We start from the raw sequence: 18,461 nt of genomic DNA, 5'->3' as shown, positions 1-18,461 counted from the left end.
TCTGCTTGCCTCAGGCTCCTGAGTATTTGGATTAAGGGCAAGTGTTACTATGCCTAGCCTTCTTGCTTAATTTTTAGAATTAGTTAAGTACTCATTTAAATGTTTAAAAAGAACAATGGTCCTTTCTCTTACCTACATCTCAAGATCCAAGTTCCTTCCAAAATATTCTATATTTATAGTAAGTATGTATCTTTACTGCCACTCCCCTCAACTGAAGTAAGAATAATAGCTTACTATTTTATACCCTATTTATTTAACAAACCACAAATGTGATAGAGCAATGGCTCTCAACTTGTGGGCTGCAACCACTTTGGCAAACCTCTATCTCCAAAAATATTTATATTACAATTGATAACAGTAGCAAAATTATAGCTAAGAAGTAGTAATTAAATAATTTTATAGTTGGAGGTCAGCACATTAGGAAGATTGAGAACCACTGCTATAAAGTAAAATAAACTAGTATACATGCAATGGTCTCATTTTTTTCCTCTGCCTCCCCACTCTCTCCCTTCCTCTTCTTTCTTTTCACAGAATCTCTATATAACTCTGGCTGTTATGGAACTCAATATGTAGACCAGGCTGGTCTCAAACTCACAAAGCTCTACCTGTCTCTGCCTCCCAAGTACTGAGATTACAGGAGTGAGTCACCATGCCCAGCCTGGTATTGTTTTTATTTTCTTTTTTTGTTGGTGTGCCTCTTTAATCCCTGTACTTAGGGAGCAGAGGCAGGCTGACCTCTATTAGTTGAAGGCCAACCTGGTCTGCATAGTGAGATCTAGGACAGCTAGGGCTTGGTGTTGTTTTCCTTAATGGCAGCGTAGTGCTTCATTATAGAGAATTCTTGGATATAGGAAGGATGCATTGAGAGATGGTTAAAAAGACCCAACAACTCTAAACATTTGTTGATTCTGATTCTGTTTCTGAGAATTAACTTTTTTTTTTTTTTAAGATAAAATCTCATGATCTATTATGTAGCAGAGTATAATCCTGAGTTCATGACCTTCAAGCCTCCCTCTCCCAAGTGCTGGGATTACAAGCATGTACCGTACCATCACAATCAACTGAAAATTGTTTAATTTTTTTTTTTTTTAAGTCTTTGTGTGTGTGAGCTCAGGTAGATCCATGCCACAATGTTTGTGGAGGTGAGAAAACAACTTTGTAGTGCCAGTTTTTCTCTTTCCACCTTTATGTGGCTTCTGGGGATCAAATTCAGGATGCTAGGCTTGCACTCGAGTACCTTTGTCAACTAAGCCATCCTACTTGTCCCTTCAACTGTTCTTAAAAGAAACCAGCCCCTGGTTTTTTGAACATCAATATACATCAGCAGATGTCTAGCCTATGCCTGGAGAACAACAGGTAATAAAAAATAAATGTGCCCGGGGCTGGAGAGATGGCTCAGAGGTTAAGAGCACTGACTGCTCTTCCAGAGGTCCTGAGTTCAATTCCCAGCAACCACATGGTGGCTCACAACCATCTGTAATGAGATCTGGTGCCCTCTTCTGGTGTGCAGATATACATGGAAGAAGAATGTTGTATACATAAGAAATAAATAAAATCTTTAAAAAAAAGCAGGTCTGCATTGATATCTCAAGGCCAGCCTGGTCTACCCAGCATATTCCCAGCCAATCAGAACCACAAAGTACAACCCTGCCTCGAAGAACAAAATTGGACTTGTCAGCCTGGCCTGTTGTTGACAAACCCAGGTGGAGAATCTCAAGCTTAAGGCTTTTGTGAGTTAGAGTGAGGCTAGTGAGGGCTGGAGACATAGACATAGCTTAGTGATAGCGTGATTGCTTAGTATGCATGAAGTCCTAGGTTCTTCTCTAGTACTATGTATGAAGAATTAAACAAACAACAGTGTCTTACTCTGTAGGCAAAGAACTATACTATCATCCTACTAAATAATTACTGCTGGTGATAGCTATTCTTGGTTGTGAACTTGACTACATCTAGAATGAATTACAATCCAGAAATGAAGGTCACACCTGTGAGAGCTTTTGTGATTGGTCTGACATGGGTGAATCCACTTCTAGTCTGGACCTTTGAGGTTGGAACACACAGGCCTTTAACTCAGTCTTGATGCCCAAAGACACTCGCCTTTGATCCAAACCTTAACCTTGAGGCTGGAAGATCCACCTTTAACCTGGGCTATACCTTCTGCTGGAAATATATATAAAAAGGAATCTTTTGCTCTTTGCCTGCTTATCCTCTCCTTGATAATACATCCATTCCTTCACTGGCACTGGAGCCTACTTTTTTTTGGATTCTAGCATATACAGAAGACCAGTTGAGACATCCAGCTTTGTGGAATTGAGCAACTATTAGATACTTAGACTTTCTGTTTATAGCCAGCCACTATTGGATTAGTTGGATTTCACCCATTCCAATAAATCCCCTTTATATATAGAGACAGACTCATTCAATAAGTTCTGTGACTCTAGAGAACCCTGACTAATATAATGCCCATACCTGTTTACAAAGGTATTCCGAGAACTTGCTTAGCCCATCCTCATGTAAACCTAGCAGTGGGAATATCTTGAAGAATCGCTCCACCTGAGGCAAATCACCTTCTTTGGTAGCCAGAGCAAACTTCTCCGCTACTATGGATTTAAGACGCTGCTCAGCTTCCTGCAGCAATTTCAGGTTGGCATCAATAATGCTTCCTGCTCAATGGAGAGAAAATGAAGATCAATGCAGGTCCATGCCATTTTGTGTACCACTATTCAAATATGTCTAAATAATGACTGTATACAAGATACTAGACTAGCAACGTGGATGACTGAAAGATGAATCGGCCATGATTATACTGCCATGAAAATTACAATCAAGTAAAAGATAAAATCTGTGTCCTAAAAAAAAAAAATCTATGTCCTAAAATTCATAATACAATTGAAGTTATGATAAAAGTCATAAGAAAGGTGCCTAAAAGTTACATTTCTGGGTCAAAGAATTAAAAGGTCATGTATCATCTCTTAAACCTTTGATATCTGAATATGAGGGACACACATTCCAGGAAAAAAGGACTGTAATAAGCAAAGAGACAGAAGCAGAAGTATGAAGAGTATTTGCAAAATACTGGAAGTCGTCTATGTCCTAGCCTAAAGAAGAGCTCACGAGTCACTTGAACATAGAATATAGGACGAATGACTATTCTACAGAGATGGAATGACTAAATCACAGAAAGTCCACAATACTACATGAAGAATTTTTTCCAGTTCATGTATGTGTAGGGCAGAAGACAAACTTGGGTGTTATCCTGAAGAATACAGTCCATTTCTTTTGAGGGAGAGTCTCTTCACTGGCCTGGAGTTCACCATCTATACTACACTAGATAGCCAGTGGGCTACAGAGCCTGTCTCTGCTTCCCAGCACAAGACGGCAGGTGTGTGTCACCATGCCAGGCATTTTACATAGGTTCTGGGGATCAAACTTAAGTCTTCATACCCGTGAGGCAAGCACTTTACCAACTACACTATTTTTTATAGTCCAAGAATTTAATTCTACAAGTAAGTAATATGGTTAAGCATAAATAATCTGCTTGCCAGAGACTCAGAAGATACAAGATCAGTTTCCTTTTCCATTGTCTCAGTTAGGGTTTCCATTGCTATGGTAAAACACCATGATCAAAACAACTTGGGTTGGGAGTAGTGGTTCTTTGGTTTATAGCTAACAGTCTGTCAATGGGTAAGCCAAGACAGGAACTCAGGGCAGGAACTGAAGCAGAGGCCATGAAGAAATGCTGTGTACTGCTTGGTCTCATGGACCACTGACCCAGATGTGGCACCACCTAGAGTGGGCTGGGCCCTTTTACAACAATCACTAATCAAGCAAATGCTCCACAGACTCACCTATAGACAATCTAATGTAGGCATTTTCTCCATTGAGGTTCTTCTCAGGTAACTCTAGCTTATGTCAAGTTGGCAAAGACAGCAACTAGGATATCTATCAAAGGGGATAATATCTGTTCCAAGATGGTACAGAATTTACAGTATACTGCCAGATACAGAAATGTCCTAATAGTGCATATCTTTCTAAATTTTGTCTTGTTTTTGTTTGTTTTGTCTTTAGAGGTATGGGTCTCCCTTTTTAGCCCAGGTTGGCCTAGAACTCATGGGATCCCCTACCTCGGCCTCCCAAGTGCTGCACTATAGACTTGAGCCACCATACCCGGCAACACACACTTTTCTTGATTGAGTTTGTTTAGTTGAGAACACAGATGCTTATTACCAAACCATAATCAATAGTCAAAAATGCTGACCTTCTTTGCCTTGTCGGCTGAGCTCAATGACTGATTTGTCCAAGCACAAGTAACGATGAATGTGGGCTGCAGCCTGCTCATAATCTTCATTCCTCAAAGCAGTCTGAACTCCATCCATGCAAAACTTCAGGTCCAAGATGTCATCAGCTCTCTGAATGGCCTGATAGAGCCGGTTCTGCAAAAATTCTTTGTGCTTAAAGACAATGTCCTATTGCTTCAAAACACTCTTCAAAACATAGAGAGATTGAGGAGCAGAATCTAGTTAACTGTCAGCCCTTTTCAGTTGGCAAAACAAAACAAAACAAAACAAAAACCTACCATAACCACTTATAAAACTGTTATGATGATAATCAAGACACTAACAGATGTCATGATTTAATTAATGTGGTTAATTCATTTTAATAGAAGGATGGATGAGAACAGCCCATATTTATTTCGTTAACTTTGTAACTGAATCAAGATGTAATATCAGAAATATAACATTGCTGTGCTGGAATCTAATCTAGGGCTTCAGTGCATGCTAGGCAAGTACTCTACCAAACTCCATCCCCACTGACTTTAGATATTACATTATTTGATTTTCAGATGTTAAACCACCTTCGCATTCCTAGGACAAATCCTACTGGTCTTCGAATATAATCCTTTTTATGTTGTTGGATTTGCTTTTAATGCTTATTGAGGATTTTTATTTTTATATGCATAAGAGCTAATGGTCTAGAGTTTTCATGTGGTATCTTGTCTGGTTCTGGTATTTTCTATTGCAGTTTTACCGAATACTTCTTTTCTAGTCTCTAATGTAACTTCTTCCCTCTCTTTTATGATCCCAAACATCAAAAATTCAGTGGGATTACCTTGGCCAGGTCAAGCTGACGGACTTTGCTGGACACATTCTCAGCTAGGTTGCAGGTAAAAGTGATCATTCCAGCCAGTTGCTCTGCATCTCCCTCAATCAACTGCAGATTGGGACTAGAGACAGACATTGTCAAGGCACACTTATCCTCAGAGGCAGAGGGAATAAGTGTTTGTTTGTTTCCCCCTAGATGGAGACTGTCTTCTAGTCTCACTTTTTTTCCTATTTCACAACTCTCTCTCTCTCTCTCTCTCTCTCTCTCTCTCTCTCTCTCTCTCTCTCTCTCTCTCTCATACACAGAGAGAGAGAGAGAGAGAGAGAGAGAGAGAGAGAGAGTGAGTAAGACAGACAGACAGACACTGGGGATTGATCTCGTGCAGGCTAGGAAAATGCTCTATCATTGAGCCAAGTCCCCAACCTTTTCTCTGTTTGCTTTGATGATGAGGTCTAATGTAGACTCGAATGGCTTTAAACTCACTGTATAAGCAGAAGAGAGCCTTGAACTCCTGATCCTCCTGTTTTTACCTTCTAAGTGTTAGGATTACAGGTGTTTAATACCACACCCAGGGTCCCTTGTCCCCCTCTACCCCTTTTTGAGGCAGTGTTTTAAGCTAGCCTCAAACTGAGATCCTCCTGCTTTAGCTTCCTGAATGCTTAGATTATAGGCACACACTAAATGTTCAGCAAATATACAAAAGTGATAAAAGCAGTAGTTCTTTTTTTTTGGGAGGGGGCGCTTTGAGATAGGGTTTCTCTGTGTAGCCCTGGCTATCCTGGAACTCACTCTGTAGACCAGGCTGGACTTGAACTCTGCCTCCCCAGGGCTGGGACTAAAGGTGTAAACCACCACTACCAGGCTAAAAACAGTAGTTCTTAAACTTGAACTGCAAATCAGAATCACTTGGGAGATTTACTAAAATACATATTTCTGTGCCCCAACAACAGAGTCTGTAATTCAGGAAGTTTAGAATAAGGGTTTCAGAATTTGTATCCCCCCCTTTCTTTTTGAAGACAGGGTTTCTCTGTGTAGCCCTGCCTGTCCTGCACTCATTCTATAGCCCAGGCTGGCATTGAACTCAAAGATCTACTTGCCTCTATCTACCAAGTGCTGGGACGAAAAGCAGGTGCCACCACTGCCTGACCAAAATTTGCATTTCTAATAAGATTCCTTGTGGATCAAGGAGATTATTTGTGTTTTGCTTTTTGAGTGGGTTTTTCATAGCTTATATTAGTCTCTTAAGCTTACTATGTAGCTGAAGTTGGCCTTGAACCCCACATTCACCTGCCCCTAACTCCTAAGTACTAGGAGTAAAATCACCATGCCTGATTGTAGTCTAAAACTAAAGACTTTTTTGTCGCAACCCCCCCATCTCATGTGGCTCAAGAGGACTTGAACTTCTGATAATTCTACCTCCACCTCCAAGAGTTGCTTACAGATCGGAGCCATCATTCAGAGTTTCAAGAATTTCTGATAATTACCAAAGTGTGGATCACTTTGAATATTGTTCCTTTCCACTTCAAAAACTGTCAATTCATAAAACAAAGTTATGAAAAAGAACCCTTTTTTTCCTATCTGGAGACAGGGTCAAGCCCAGGCTGGCCTTGAACATGTGGCAAGCTTCTCCCACCTTACCCTCCTAAAAGCATGGACTATTATTTGGCCAGGAAAACTAATTTTATCCAGTGCTCCCCACTGGAATGTACAACTTTTGTTGTGATGCATACTCACCCCATCCTGTGGAGAGTGACCATCTTACTTTCAATGGTGTTTTGCTGTTCCAAAAGAGCATCCAGCTCTTTCTCTACCACTTTCTGAAACATGAACAAACATCTTATCTCAGAATGGGTATAAGGAATTTTCTTTTTCTTTTCTTTTTGGAGAGAGGGTTTCTTTGTGTAGCACTGACCATCCTGAAACTCCATCTGTAGACCAGGATAGTCTCAAGAGATCTGCCTGCCTCTACCTTTTGAAGGCTGGGATTAAAGAAATTCCATGCCTGACTAGGAATTTCCTTTTTAAATTACTAGGGATTAAATTTATGACCTGGTACATGCCAGGCAAGTGTTCAAATACTAAACTTTATCCCTAACCCTAGATAGAAGGAACTTTAGGAGTTATCTAATTTAGCTGGGTGTAATGGCACACATCTTTAATGCCAGCACCGGGGAGAAGAGGCAGTTGGATCTCTGTGAATTTGAAGTCAGCCTTGTATACATATGGAGTTCCCAAATAGCCAATACTACATAGAGAAACCCTGTCTCAAAACAACAACAAACAAACCCAAAACAAAGTTATCTAATTCAACCTAGCTAAAAGGTGAATCCCATTTCAAATTTTCTTCCTCCCACTATAATCCCTTTGGACATCAACACTGCTTTGGTTTGTTGTATTGGACTAAAAAATTGGCTATGTAATCTTTCTCATGTTTGTTTTAATATAGAGTTTCATGTGACTCAGGGTGGTTTCTCATTTGTTCTGAAACACAGGATGACCTTGAACTCCTATTCTTCTTTACTTCTCGAGTGCTAGAATTATAGGCATATACCAATTACACATAGTTTATTTCAAGTATACCTTATTCCATTTAGCAGATGAATTATACAATGGTAACAGCTAAATATTTATTCAATACTGTTTGTATAGTGTTTCACACAAATAGGCTCTAAAATTTAGTGGCTAATCCAGATGTGTGATGATGCATCTTTGTTATCCCAGCACTCAGGAGACAAGCAGGAGTTAAGGCCAGTTTTAGCCACTTAGTCAATTTGAGGCCTGTATGAGCTACATGAGACCCTATCTCAAAATCAAAACAAAGATTAGTCTCTCATCAAGTCTGATGACTGGAATTTGATCCTCACGGTCCACATGGTAGAAAGGAGAGCTCAATTCTGAAAATTGTCCTCTGACTTCCACACCTGTGCTATGACACACTTGCTTTCCCACACACATAAATTTTAAAAAGAAACAAAACAAAATATATTAGCTAGACAAATGAAATTTCCACAGAGGCCATAATATTAAAAAAAGAGTCCTTTCTTTCCATGTATTTAGTATACAGAGGGGATAATTACAAGTCAACATTATTACATGTATAAGATCTCAAAATTTTCCCCAATGTATTACTTGACTCAATGAACATAAAGTTAGGAACGTTAAGTCAAGCCGTTGAACTTTAAAACAAACACTTCTTGCTGAGAAATTACGAGAAACTGCTAGAGTTGATGCAAGGCAATATTTGAAAATATTCAAAGGTAGTAATGATTTACATAGTGACTTGCAGGCCAGGTAGGGCTATATATAGTTAGATCCTGTCTAAAAGAAAAAAGTTCATTGGGAAAAATAGCTGCCAGACTTTTACATCTAACTAGCAAGGAATCCAACCACACTGGACAATAAACTGACAGCATCAGTATGCCATGGAACAGGAAAGGTATAAAGGGATAACATACTATCAACTAAAAGGAATCAGAATTCTGTCCACACCCGCTACTGGAAAATACATCAAAGGTACAAGAGATGAAATGACTTGTCTGTGCCTGAGGACAGCTGTCCCTTAGTCTTTAAAATTAAACTCCTAGCAGGGAGTTTTCAAACTGTTAAGAGTTGTGAGCTCGCCTATAGTCCCAGTAGCTTGGGACTATAGAAGAAGGAAGGTAGCAAATTTGAAGACAGTCTGGGCAACAACGAGGCCATCTCAAGATAAAAAAATGTCCAAATGCATACAAAGCTTTGCATTTAACTGAAGTGCTAAAATTGCACACATAATGTTTCGCTACAAAATAGTCTTAAAACTTCAAGCCAATTTGCAATAACTTCTCCCTTAAATGAGTCGAGAAAAAAACTTTCATAGCTTTTCACTTCTCAAGCCAAAGCAATTCTTATTCTGGAAATCAACACAATTTGATACCCACACACGCTGTATGCATGTATAATAAATAACACACCCCACCTCCAGTTTTACTGGTCAGGGAAATCAGTACTGGTGTAGACCGAGAAAGAAGGCAGTCCAGATAAGCAGCCAAATAAGCTTGAAAGACTAGAACTGACAGGTGTACCCAAATGCCCAACTACACTAAAGCGTCTTTGGGAGGTAAGTCCCTGGTAAAGGGACTGACGCCTCTGGAGTCCTGTGCCGCTGAATTCCTTCAGGAAAAAGGAAGATCAGCTCCCCACCTCCTCGCCGCAGAGGCGTTCGTACACAGCCTCCAGCTCCTGCAGCTCTGTCAGAGAGCGAATGAGCTCGGTGGAGATTTCGGAGCAGTGGCCTCCTCGCAAACCCTCCGGTGGCGGAGGCGCTCCTGACAACTTCTGAGGGGATCCCAGATCCGCCATCTTGGTTCCTATCAGGCGCTTCCGGGCTCGCGAGGTCCCCTCCGCGTTGGCGTGGCGACCTTTGGGCTGTCCACAGAAATGCCCGATCAATTAATTAGAAGTCTAGTTTTAAAATTAATTTTCTATACTACAGCAAATTTACTGTAATATTTAAATAACTTAAAAGACCGCAGAAGCGAGAGTAAGGAATTTTAAAATTACATCTTCCTATCAGGCGGAGGCTGGATACCTTTTTCCGTCGCGCGCCACCCGAAGGCCCCGTCTTGAGGGCTAATGGCGGACGCCGGCGGGTTGGCTTTGGAGGTGGCTTAGGCCTTGAAGGAATTCAGCATCCATCGGATACCGACGCCATCCTTCTTCCAGCCGGGTAAAGAAGTGGCCTCGCAGCTCGTCTGTCGCGGAAGAAGTGGAGAGCGGTTACACAAGAGAGCTGCTCGACCCTTTGGCGGGAGTCGCAGAGGCAGTTTTAGGCCGGAGAGATTTGGTAGGCGTGAGGAGATAAGGAAAATGCTTGCGGTGCGCAAATGGCTTCCTGGACTCTTCCCCTCGCTTCTCTTCGCAGAGTGGGAACGAGTTCTTGAAACTAAGGCTTGCAAGTCTGACGTGCTGGCGCACTCGTATATTCCCAGCACGCGGGGAGGTTGAGGCAGTATTCTCTAGAGTGGGAGGCTGCAGGTGACAGGGAGGGAATAAATTCTTAAACGCGAAGTTATAAGAAGTGTAAATAACGAAAACAGTCTTTGGATCCGAGAATCCGGTTTGAATTTTGTTTTGTCTTCTGAACATGTTTTCTCTGGTAAAAAAAAATGCTAATAGTATCTGCCTGAAGAGTGTTGGAGATGTGAAAGAGATGATCTTGGAACTGAAGAAATGACGGGCTTCTTAGATTAGGGCAGGGGCGGGGAGAGAAGCGTTCCAAGTTTTGGTGATTAAGGTTTCCTGATATTTAGTATTGTAGTACTAATGTGATATTCCTCCAGGATGCATCCCTTCAGTATGGTAGGGAATCCGTTTGTTTTAGTGTTTAACCATCTGATATGAAGTGTAACCCAGCTCGTGCACAAGGCCAGGGCTTTATTCCCATAGTCACAAACACAAAATTTTCAAATATAGAGCCTTATGAGATGCAAGTGGAAACTAAACCAAGATAACAAAGACCAACGTTTTATCTAAGCAAATGTCACTTTGGTGCAACTGGAACTCATGCATGCCAGTCTTGCAAATTGTTAGTTATGTCCTCTAAAAGTCAGTTTGGAAGTACCAAAATTTAACGACTTTAAATGTTAAATCCCTCAAAATGCCAGTTCAACTTCTGGGAATAAATCTTGGAGGTATACTCATTAACCTGTATATTCAGTGTCAGCAGTTTGGCTAATTGAATTTATAATATAGGTATTGAATAAGATTCTCTGTAGCAAAAGGCTCTTTGTTGGTGTCTCAAATTAATTCATAAAGAAGTTGCAATGTATTGAGGATAGCTAGTATCCATCCTTTGGTTAACGAGAAGACAAAGTATGGCATAAGTATGTGTTCTTGAATATTTATACACATATGTAAGCATATAGAAAGATTCCCAAAGAGGATTGGGTCGATGGGAAATGGATCTGAAGCTTTTACTGTGCAGTTGAGGTTTTGTTTTGTTTTGTTTTTTTGAGACAGGGTTTCTCTGTGTAGCTTTGGAGCCTATCCTGGCACTCGCTCTGGAGAACAGGCTGGCCTTGAACACACAGAGATCCTGCCTCCCTAGTGCTGGGATTAAAGGTGTGAGCCAAAACACCTGGCAAGCTTAAGTTTCTTTGAGCATTGTTTGTTTTGTTTTTATATTATATCCTGGTACTGAGTATATAGCTTAGGTTGGCCACTGAATTTGTAGTAATCATACTTCTGCCTCTCTAGTGCTAGGATTGCAGAAGAGAGCCATAATGCCTGGCTTGGGGGCGGGGCTTTTTCCTAAAATGGGTATTGCTGGATGCAGTGTTTGCTCATCATTTTAATCTCGGGAGGCAGAGGCAGGTGGATCTCTGAGTTCAAGGCCAGTCTGATCTACAGAGAGACGCCAGGATAGGCTCCAAAGCTACACAGAGAAATCAGTGTCTCAAACCAAACAAAAAAGAACCACATGAGACCTTGTTTCAAAGAAAAAAGTAAATCTTTAAGACAGATTGTTGCTGTATTGACCATTCTGAAATTCACTGTGTAGCTCTGAAGGCTCAGAATGCAGGTTCATGCCAATATGTATGTAGGCTTTCATAGAATTCATGTCAGATGTGGAATACTAGAGTGGTGCCTAGCATATAAATGATACTATATTTTTTTTTTTCCTTTTAGAATGCAACCCAGGGCCTCATACACACTAAGCAAGGATTCTAGTAATAAGCTACATCCTCTGCCTGGAAAGGCACTCTTTTTGGTTCTTGAGACAGGGTTTCTCTGTGTAATAGCTTTGGCTGTCCAGGAACTCAATCTGTACACCATGATGGCTTCTAACTCACAGAGATCCTCCTGCCTCTGCTCCCGGAGTGCTGTAACTAAAAGTGTGCCCCACCAGCACTTTGCTTGAAAAGGCACTCTTAATAAGTGTGGTGTTCTGCAGTAGGCCTTACTCTACTGGTCCTGTCTTCAAACATAAGTTCCCATACAGAATTTCTTTTAAGAACAGTAATTTTGCCGGGCGTTGCCGGGCGTTGGTGGGGCACGCCTTTAATCCCAGCACTCAGGAGGCAGAGGCAGGTGGATGTCTGTGAGTTCGAGCCAGCCTGGTCTCCAGAGTGAGTGCCAGGATAGGCTCCAAAGCTACACAGAGAAACCCTGTCTCGAACCCCCCCCCCCAAAAAAAAAAGAACAGTAATTTTTATGTTTTTGTATTTGTAGCCTGCTTTGACTTGATGTTATTGGTATAGCCAAGACTCATACTGTGTGTCTCAGTTTGCTTGTCACCATGTTTCTGTACAACTTGACCTTACAACGGGCCACTGGCATCAGCTTTGCCATCCATGGCAACTTCTCTGGTAAGTTCTTTAGGTATTAATTTTGTAAATTGAAATGTATTTATGTATGTTAATTATACATATAGTGCTTATCTTTTGTTGCAGAAATGTTTTCCATTTACAAAAAATAGGTGTTTTAAATTATGTCACTCGATTTCAGATGCATTTCTTTCTATATTATGATTCTAAGTATAGGTGCATATTTCTTCCCAAGTTGTGTATTGTTGTGAGACATAAGCTGCACAAGTCATGGCCTTTTTTTTTTCTCCAAAGACAGTCTCACTTTAGTCCAAGATGGCCTCACTTGGTAGTCCTCCTGCCTTAGCCTCCCAGAGCTGGGATAATGGGTCTTAATCTGGAGTTTGATATCAGATTTGCTAAAAAGGATATCTTAACTGAGTGTGATAGTTTATGCCGCCTATAGCCCTAATACTCAGGAGACTGAGATACTATGAGCATGAGTTGAAGGTCAGCCTGAAGTACATAGTGAGTTTGAGGCTATAGAGGCCATAAGATATAGAGGTTCTGTGTAGCCTTTACTGTTCTGCAACTATCTCTGCAAACCAGACTGGCCATGAATTCACAGAGATCTGCCTGCCTCTGTCTCTGCTTCCTGAGTGCTGAGGTTAGAGGCGTGTGCCACTACTACCCAGCTAAGATACATAGTCTTAAAAAAGAAATAGAACTGGCAAGATAGCTTATCCAGTGAAAGCACTTGTTCAAGCCTGACAACTAAGAGTTAGCATCATAGATAAAGTGCTCGCCATGTGAGCATAAGTATCTGAATCCCTGCAGGATCATTATCAGTTAACAGGTACTTCCCAATTGTGAATGTTGGTAACCAATTTTAGGAAAATAAGGTTGTTTTGTTTTTTACTTATGTAACCTTTTATAAAAAGCTTTTTTGATAATTATTTTGGTTAGGTCAATTCTGGGGAAAGGACCTTTTCAAGTAGAATAAATTAACTCAAAACAGATTCTCGTAACTAATTTAATTCCGTTTGTCTTCACTGTCCTTTTTATCCAACCTGGTTATTTTGGGACTCATTCTGGGTGTTAATGATTTTTATTTTTTGGTGACTTAGGAACCAAACAACAAGAAATTGTTGTTTCTCGTGGGAAGATCTTGGAGTTACTTCGTCCAGACCCTAACACTGGCAAAGTACATACACTCCTCACTGTGGAAGTATTTGGTGTTATCCGGTCACTTATGGCCTTTAGGCTAACAGGTGGCACCAAAGACTACATTGTAGTTGGTAGTGACTCCGGCCGAATTGTTATCTTGGAATATCAGCCATCTAAGAATATGTTTGAGAAAATTCACCAAGAAACTTTTGGCAAAAGTGGATGTCGTCGTATTGTTCCTGGACAGTTCTTAGCTGTGGATCCCAAAGGGAGAGCTGTTATGATTAGTGAGTGACTTATTTTATTTGCTCTTGAGTGCTGCTCTGATTTTTCCATGTGTTCAAATATCATGCTGTGATCTTTGCAGTGTTCCAGTCTATTACTTAATGTGCTAACATTTGGTTGGTTTACTTTTGTTGAAGGTTTCCTTTTAAAATAGTAAGAAAGTCATAAAGTAACTACTTTTTATCTACTTGGAAAAAATTAATTTATCTGCAGCACAGGCTACAGTGAAGTGATCTTAGTATTAGTCAGTGTGGTTGCTTTCTTCAGCCTGAAGTGATGATTCGCATTCATGTCTCTTCTCTGATGAACTCTTGAAGGAGATTCTGTGTGTCTGATCAGGCCTCTCTAGAGGGCAACAAACCACTAGGCTTAATTCAAGGGTAGCTAACAAACACATTAGTTATTGTTATGTTTCTCAGTGTCCTTAAGTCCAGGGCACCTTAAAAATTTTTGGAGAATTAGGGGAGTGTTAAGATTTTTTATTACAAAAGAGGGGTTATAATGATTTTGTTGCCTGCTAACAATAGAGGGCTATATACTACTTGTACAGTTAGTGGTGACTGTTAGTGATCTTATTTTAAAAGAATAAGCATTGTGTATATCTAAGTCTTCATCATGTGGAAATCTGGTGTGTTTCATCTCTTTCCATTATAGGTGCAATTGAGAAGCAAAAACTGGTATATATCTTGAACAGAGATGCTGCAGCCCGACTTACCATTTCATCTCCTCTGGAAGCCCACAAAGCAAACACTCTAGTATATCATGTGGTTGGAGTAGATGTAGGATTTGAAAATCCTATGTTTGCTTGTCTGGAAATGGATTATGAGGTACTGAAGATTATTTCCTAAAATAATTTCCTTCATTTTTTTTTTTTTAAAGATTTTGTTTATTATGTCTTCTGCCTGCATGCCAGCAGAGGGCACCAGATCTCATTATAGATGGTTAGGAGCCATCATGTGGTAGCTGGGAATTGAACTCAGGACCTCTGGAAGAACAGTCAGTGCTCTTAACTGTTGAGCCATCTCTCCAGCCCCATCATTGTGTGGGTGTAGATTTTTTAATTTTTTTTTTTTTTTTTTTTTTTTTTTTTTTTTTTGTTTTTTGAGACAGGGTTTCTCTGTGTAGCTTTGGAGCCTATCCTGGCACTCACTCTGGAGACCAGGCTGGCCTCGAACTCACAGAGATCCGCCTGCCTCTGCCTCCCGAGTGTTGGGATTAAAGGCATGCGCCACCAACACCCGCCCAGCAATTTTTATTAATTCATCTTTTTATATTCCAATCCCAGTTCCCCCCTCCCTCCTCTCCTCTCCCCCCACTTCCTGCTAGATATCTTCTCCTCTGAGAGGTGGATATAGATCTTAAGTCAGTCTTTTATTATTTACATTTTTTTCTCTTAAATCATGCTAGCAGGTCTTTTTCACATTATAGATGCTTTTCTGAAAACTATTTGGAATCTGAACTTTTACTTCCTTGTATAAATGCAAGGTCCTGATATCCTTTCTAAGTCTAAAACTTCCTGATTTGTCTTTGTGGCACTGTCCCACAGGAAGCAGACAATGATCCAACCGGGGAAGCAGCAGCTAACACCCAGCAGACACTCACTTTCTATGAATTAGACCTTGGTTTAAATCATGTGGTTCGAAAATACAGTGAACCCTTGGAGGAACATGGCAACTTCCTTATTACAGGTACTTTTCTCCAGTGCTGCTTTGTGCCCCCCCCTTTTAAAGTTACTTTATATGGGTGTTTTGCTTTTATGAATGTCTGTAGATGCCAGAAGAAGACATTGGATCTCTATGACCTAGAGTTAGATGGTTGTGAGTCATCATGAGGGTGCTGGGATTGAACTCCCAGTCTCTGGAAGATCATCCAGTGTTCTTAACAACTGAGCCTTCTCTCCAGCCTCTTTTGTATCTTTTGCTTGCTCCATGTTACGGCCAAACTCAATAGGTTTGACTACATAGGATTTGGGTCTTAATTCCCTGTAACAAACCTTAGCCTTGTATGTTTCTGTTCTATTGTTTTAGGCAAGTTCTCATTCTCTAGTCCTGGTTGGTTGGTTGGTTGGTTGGTTGGTTGGTTGGTTGGTGGTTGGTTGGTTGGTTGGTTAGTTAGTTAGTTAGTTAGTTAGTGCACGCTAACCTTGAACTCATGGCAGTTCTTGCCTTAGTCCCCTAGTGTTGGAATTACAGATGTTGGCTATCATACCAAGCTTCTGTTTTTCTTGAGACTAAACTTCAAGATGGTAAAGGGATTTAAAAAAAAAAAAAAGTCTGTGTGCCACATGTCTTTAATTCCACCAGATCTCTGAAGTAGAGGAACCTTGTCTGTAAAAACAAACAAAAGGTGCTGTTGAATAAGTCTTATGGTCTGGAATGTGAAGACAAGTCAATTATGAATTTGAAAATATTACTATTATTGATTGATGAGCCAGCTGGCATTGGTGCACACCTTTAATCCCAGTGCTCAGGAGGCAGAGGCAGGCTGATGTCCTTGAGTTTGAGGTCAGCCTGGTCTACAAGAGCTAGTTCTAGAACAGATAGGACTAGAGAGACAAACCTTGTCTTGGGAGAGAAGGGGTTGGGGAGAGAGATAGATATTGAGATTGATGGCCCCCAAGATGGCTTAACAGGTCAAGGTGCTTGTCACCAAGGCTGAAGATCTGGATTTGATTCTTAGAACTACAACCTCTTTGGAAGGAGAGAACCTACTCCTGTGATTGGCCACTGATCTTCACATGAACACCATTGTACATGTTCGCACATCAAAGTTTGTTTTTAATGTTTATTTTTGTGTGAATATATCTGTAAAATAATACCACTTGCATGTGGGTGTTCAAGCAGGACATAAGAGAATGTCAGATCTGGAGCTGCAGTCATGGGCAGTTAATGAGCCATCTGACCTGAGTATTAGGAACTGAACTTGGGTCCCCTGAAGAGCGACAAAGCTCTGAACCACTGAGCCATCCTCAACTACCACCCCTGTTTATATTTTACTTTTTTTTTTTTTTTTAAGAAAAAATTTCGCCAGGTGTGGTGACATACTTAGTCTCAGCGTTTGAGAGGCAGAGGCAGTTGAATCTTACTGTGTTTGAGGCCAGCCATAGGTGTGAATAACGAGATGCCTACTCAAAAGGAAAAAGAACCCAAAATATATTTATTCAGAGACTAGTGAAAAAAGCTATTTATTTAAAAGAACAAATTATCCGGGTAGGGGTGTTGCTCTCCTTTAATACCAGCACTCAGGAGGCAAAGGCAGGCAGATCTCTGAGTTCAAGATCAGCCTGGTCCACAAAGTGAGTTCCAGGACAGGCTCCAAAACCACACATAGAAACCCTCTCTCAAAATACCAGAGAGAGGGAGGAATAAAACTATATGAGACTATATAGTTTTATGTGCATATCAGAACTGAGGAAGGGGCCTGGAGATGTGGCTCAGCAGCTAAGAGCACTGACAGCAAGATATCATCCTCCCCATCTCCTCCCTCAAGTACTAAGATTACAGGGTATGCTTTCATTTAATAGCTTTTTGTTGTTGTTTTTCTTTTCTTTTTTCAAAGATTTATTTATTATGTATACAGTATTCTGACTACATGTATGCCTGCATTCCAGAAGAGGGCACCAGATCTCATTATAGATGGTTGTGAGCCACCATGTGGTTGCTGGGAATTGAACTCAGGACCTCTGGAAGAGCAGCCAGTGCTCTTAACCTCTGAGTCATCTCTCCAGCCCCTGTTGTTTTTTGAGAGAGGGTTCTCTGTATTGCTTTGGAGCCTGTCCTAGAACTCACTTTGTAGACCAGGCTGGCTTCGAACTCAGATATGCGACTGCCTCTGCTTCCCAAGTGCTGGGATTAAATGTGTGTACCACCACTGCCCAGCTCATTTACAGTTTTTAAATGATTCTCCTGCTTATGTGTTAAGCACTTTGCCAACTGAGACCCTATTTTTGTCCTTTTAAACTGTTTCATATACTTGAGGCTGATTTCAAATCTTTCAGTGTAGATAAATCTTGAACTCTTGATTTTCCATCCTTGAAAGTACTAGGATTACCGTTCCTGGCTTCATTTTAATTTTTAGAGACAGGATCTCATACAGCTGAGACTAGCCCTAAACTTGCTATGTAACAAGGTGACTTGGCTATTGATCCTTTTACCTTCTCTACCTTCCAAGTACTTTTCATTTAAAGTGGACATCAGGGAAAAGATACTTGGTTTGCTTGTCTTTTAGCTTCTGGCATACAACCTTATTAAGTGAGAAGAAGAGCAGTTGAAAATAAAAGCAGCTCAGAGTAGCTAAGTTACTGTTAAGCTTTTTTTATTTTTTTCCTCTCACAGTTCCTGGAGGGTCAGATGGTCCAAGTGGAGTGCTGATCTGTTCTGAAAATTATATCACCTATAAGAACTTTGGTGACCAGCCAGATATCCGATGTCCAATTCCCAGGAGACGGGTAAGGTCTTTGCCATAGAGGAAATTCAATTGTTGTTTAGTGAATGAATTACATATTTATGATTACAGGATAGTTGCTTTTTTCCAAGACAGGGTTTCTCTGTGTAGCCCTGACTGACCTAGAACTAGCCCTATAGACCAGGCTGGCCTCGAAGTCACAGGGATCTACCTACCTCT

At 40.7% G+C, this 18,461-nt stretch overlaps 2 protein-coding genes and 1 non-coding gene across 3 annotated transcripts in view; 2 read left to right on the top strand and 1 right to left on the bottom strand.

Annotated features, from left to right (window-relative positions):
- Window positions 1-9,471, bottom strand: part of Cog4 (component of oligomeric golgi complex 4) — a 36,099-nt gene extending 26,628 nt beyond the window's left edge. Inside the window, exons 1-5 of the mRNA XM_027406010.2 lie at window positions 9,283-9,471; window positions 6,838-6,920; window positions 5,110-5,224; window positions 4,259-4,433; window positions 2,470-2,663 (exon numbers count right to left, since the gene is read on the bottom strand). Of these exons, the coding sequence (XP_027261811.1) occupies window positions 2,470-2,663; window positions 4,259-4,433; window positions 5,110-5,224; window positions 6,838-6,920; window positions 9,283-9,441 (726 nt within the window). The 5' untranslated portion in view covers window positions 9,442-9,471. The remainder of the gene's footprint in view (window positions 1-2,469; window positions 2,664-4,258; window positions 4,434-5,109; window positions 5,225-6,837; window positions 6,921-9,282) is intronic.
- A 209-nt stretch (window positions 9,472-9,680) lies between these two features.
- The window catches only part of Sf3b3 (splicing factor 3b subunit 3), a 37,606-nt gene continuing 28,825 nt past the window's right edge, over window positions 9,681-18,461 (top strand). The window contains exons 1-6 of the mRNA XM_027406001.1: window positions 9,681-9,925; window positions 12,313-12,449; window positions 13,514-13,840; window positions 14,493-14,665; window positions 15,385-15,526; window positions 18,173-18,285. Coding sequence (XP_027261802.1) covers window positions 12,380-12,449; window positions 13,514-13,840; window positions 14,493-14,665; window positions 15,385-15,526; window positions 18,173-18,285 — 825 coding nt within the window. The 5' untranslated portion in view covers window positions 9,681-9,925; window positions 12,313-12,379. The remainder of the gene's footprint in view (window positions 9,926-12,312; window positions 12,450-13,513; window positions 13,841-14,492; window positions 14,666-15,384; window positions 15,527-18,172; window positions 18,286-18,461) is intronic.
- On the top strand, window positions 14,103-14,181 carry LOC113834714. The gene has a single exon (XR_003483448.1). It is a non-coding gene; the product is annotated as a small nucleolar RNA SNORD111 (small nucleolar RNA).

This window comes from Cricetulus griseus, chromosome 3 (assembly GCF_003668045.3).
Source record: "Cricetulus griseus strain 17A/GY chromosome 3, alternate assembly CriGri-PICRH-1.0, whole genome shotgun sequence".
NCBI classification, from domain to species: Eukaryota; Metazoa; Chordata; class Mammalia; order Rodentia; family Cricetidae; genus Cricetulus; species Cricetulus griseus.
Note: the sequence above shows the minus strand (reverse complement) of the source record. Positions and strands in the feature narration are given on the sequence as shown.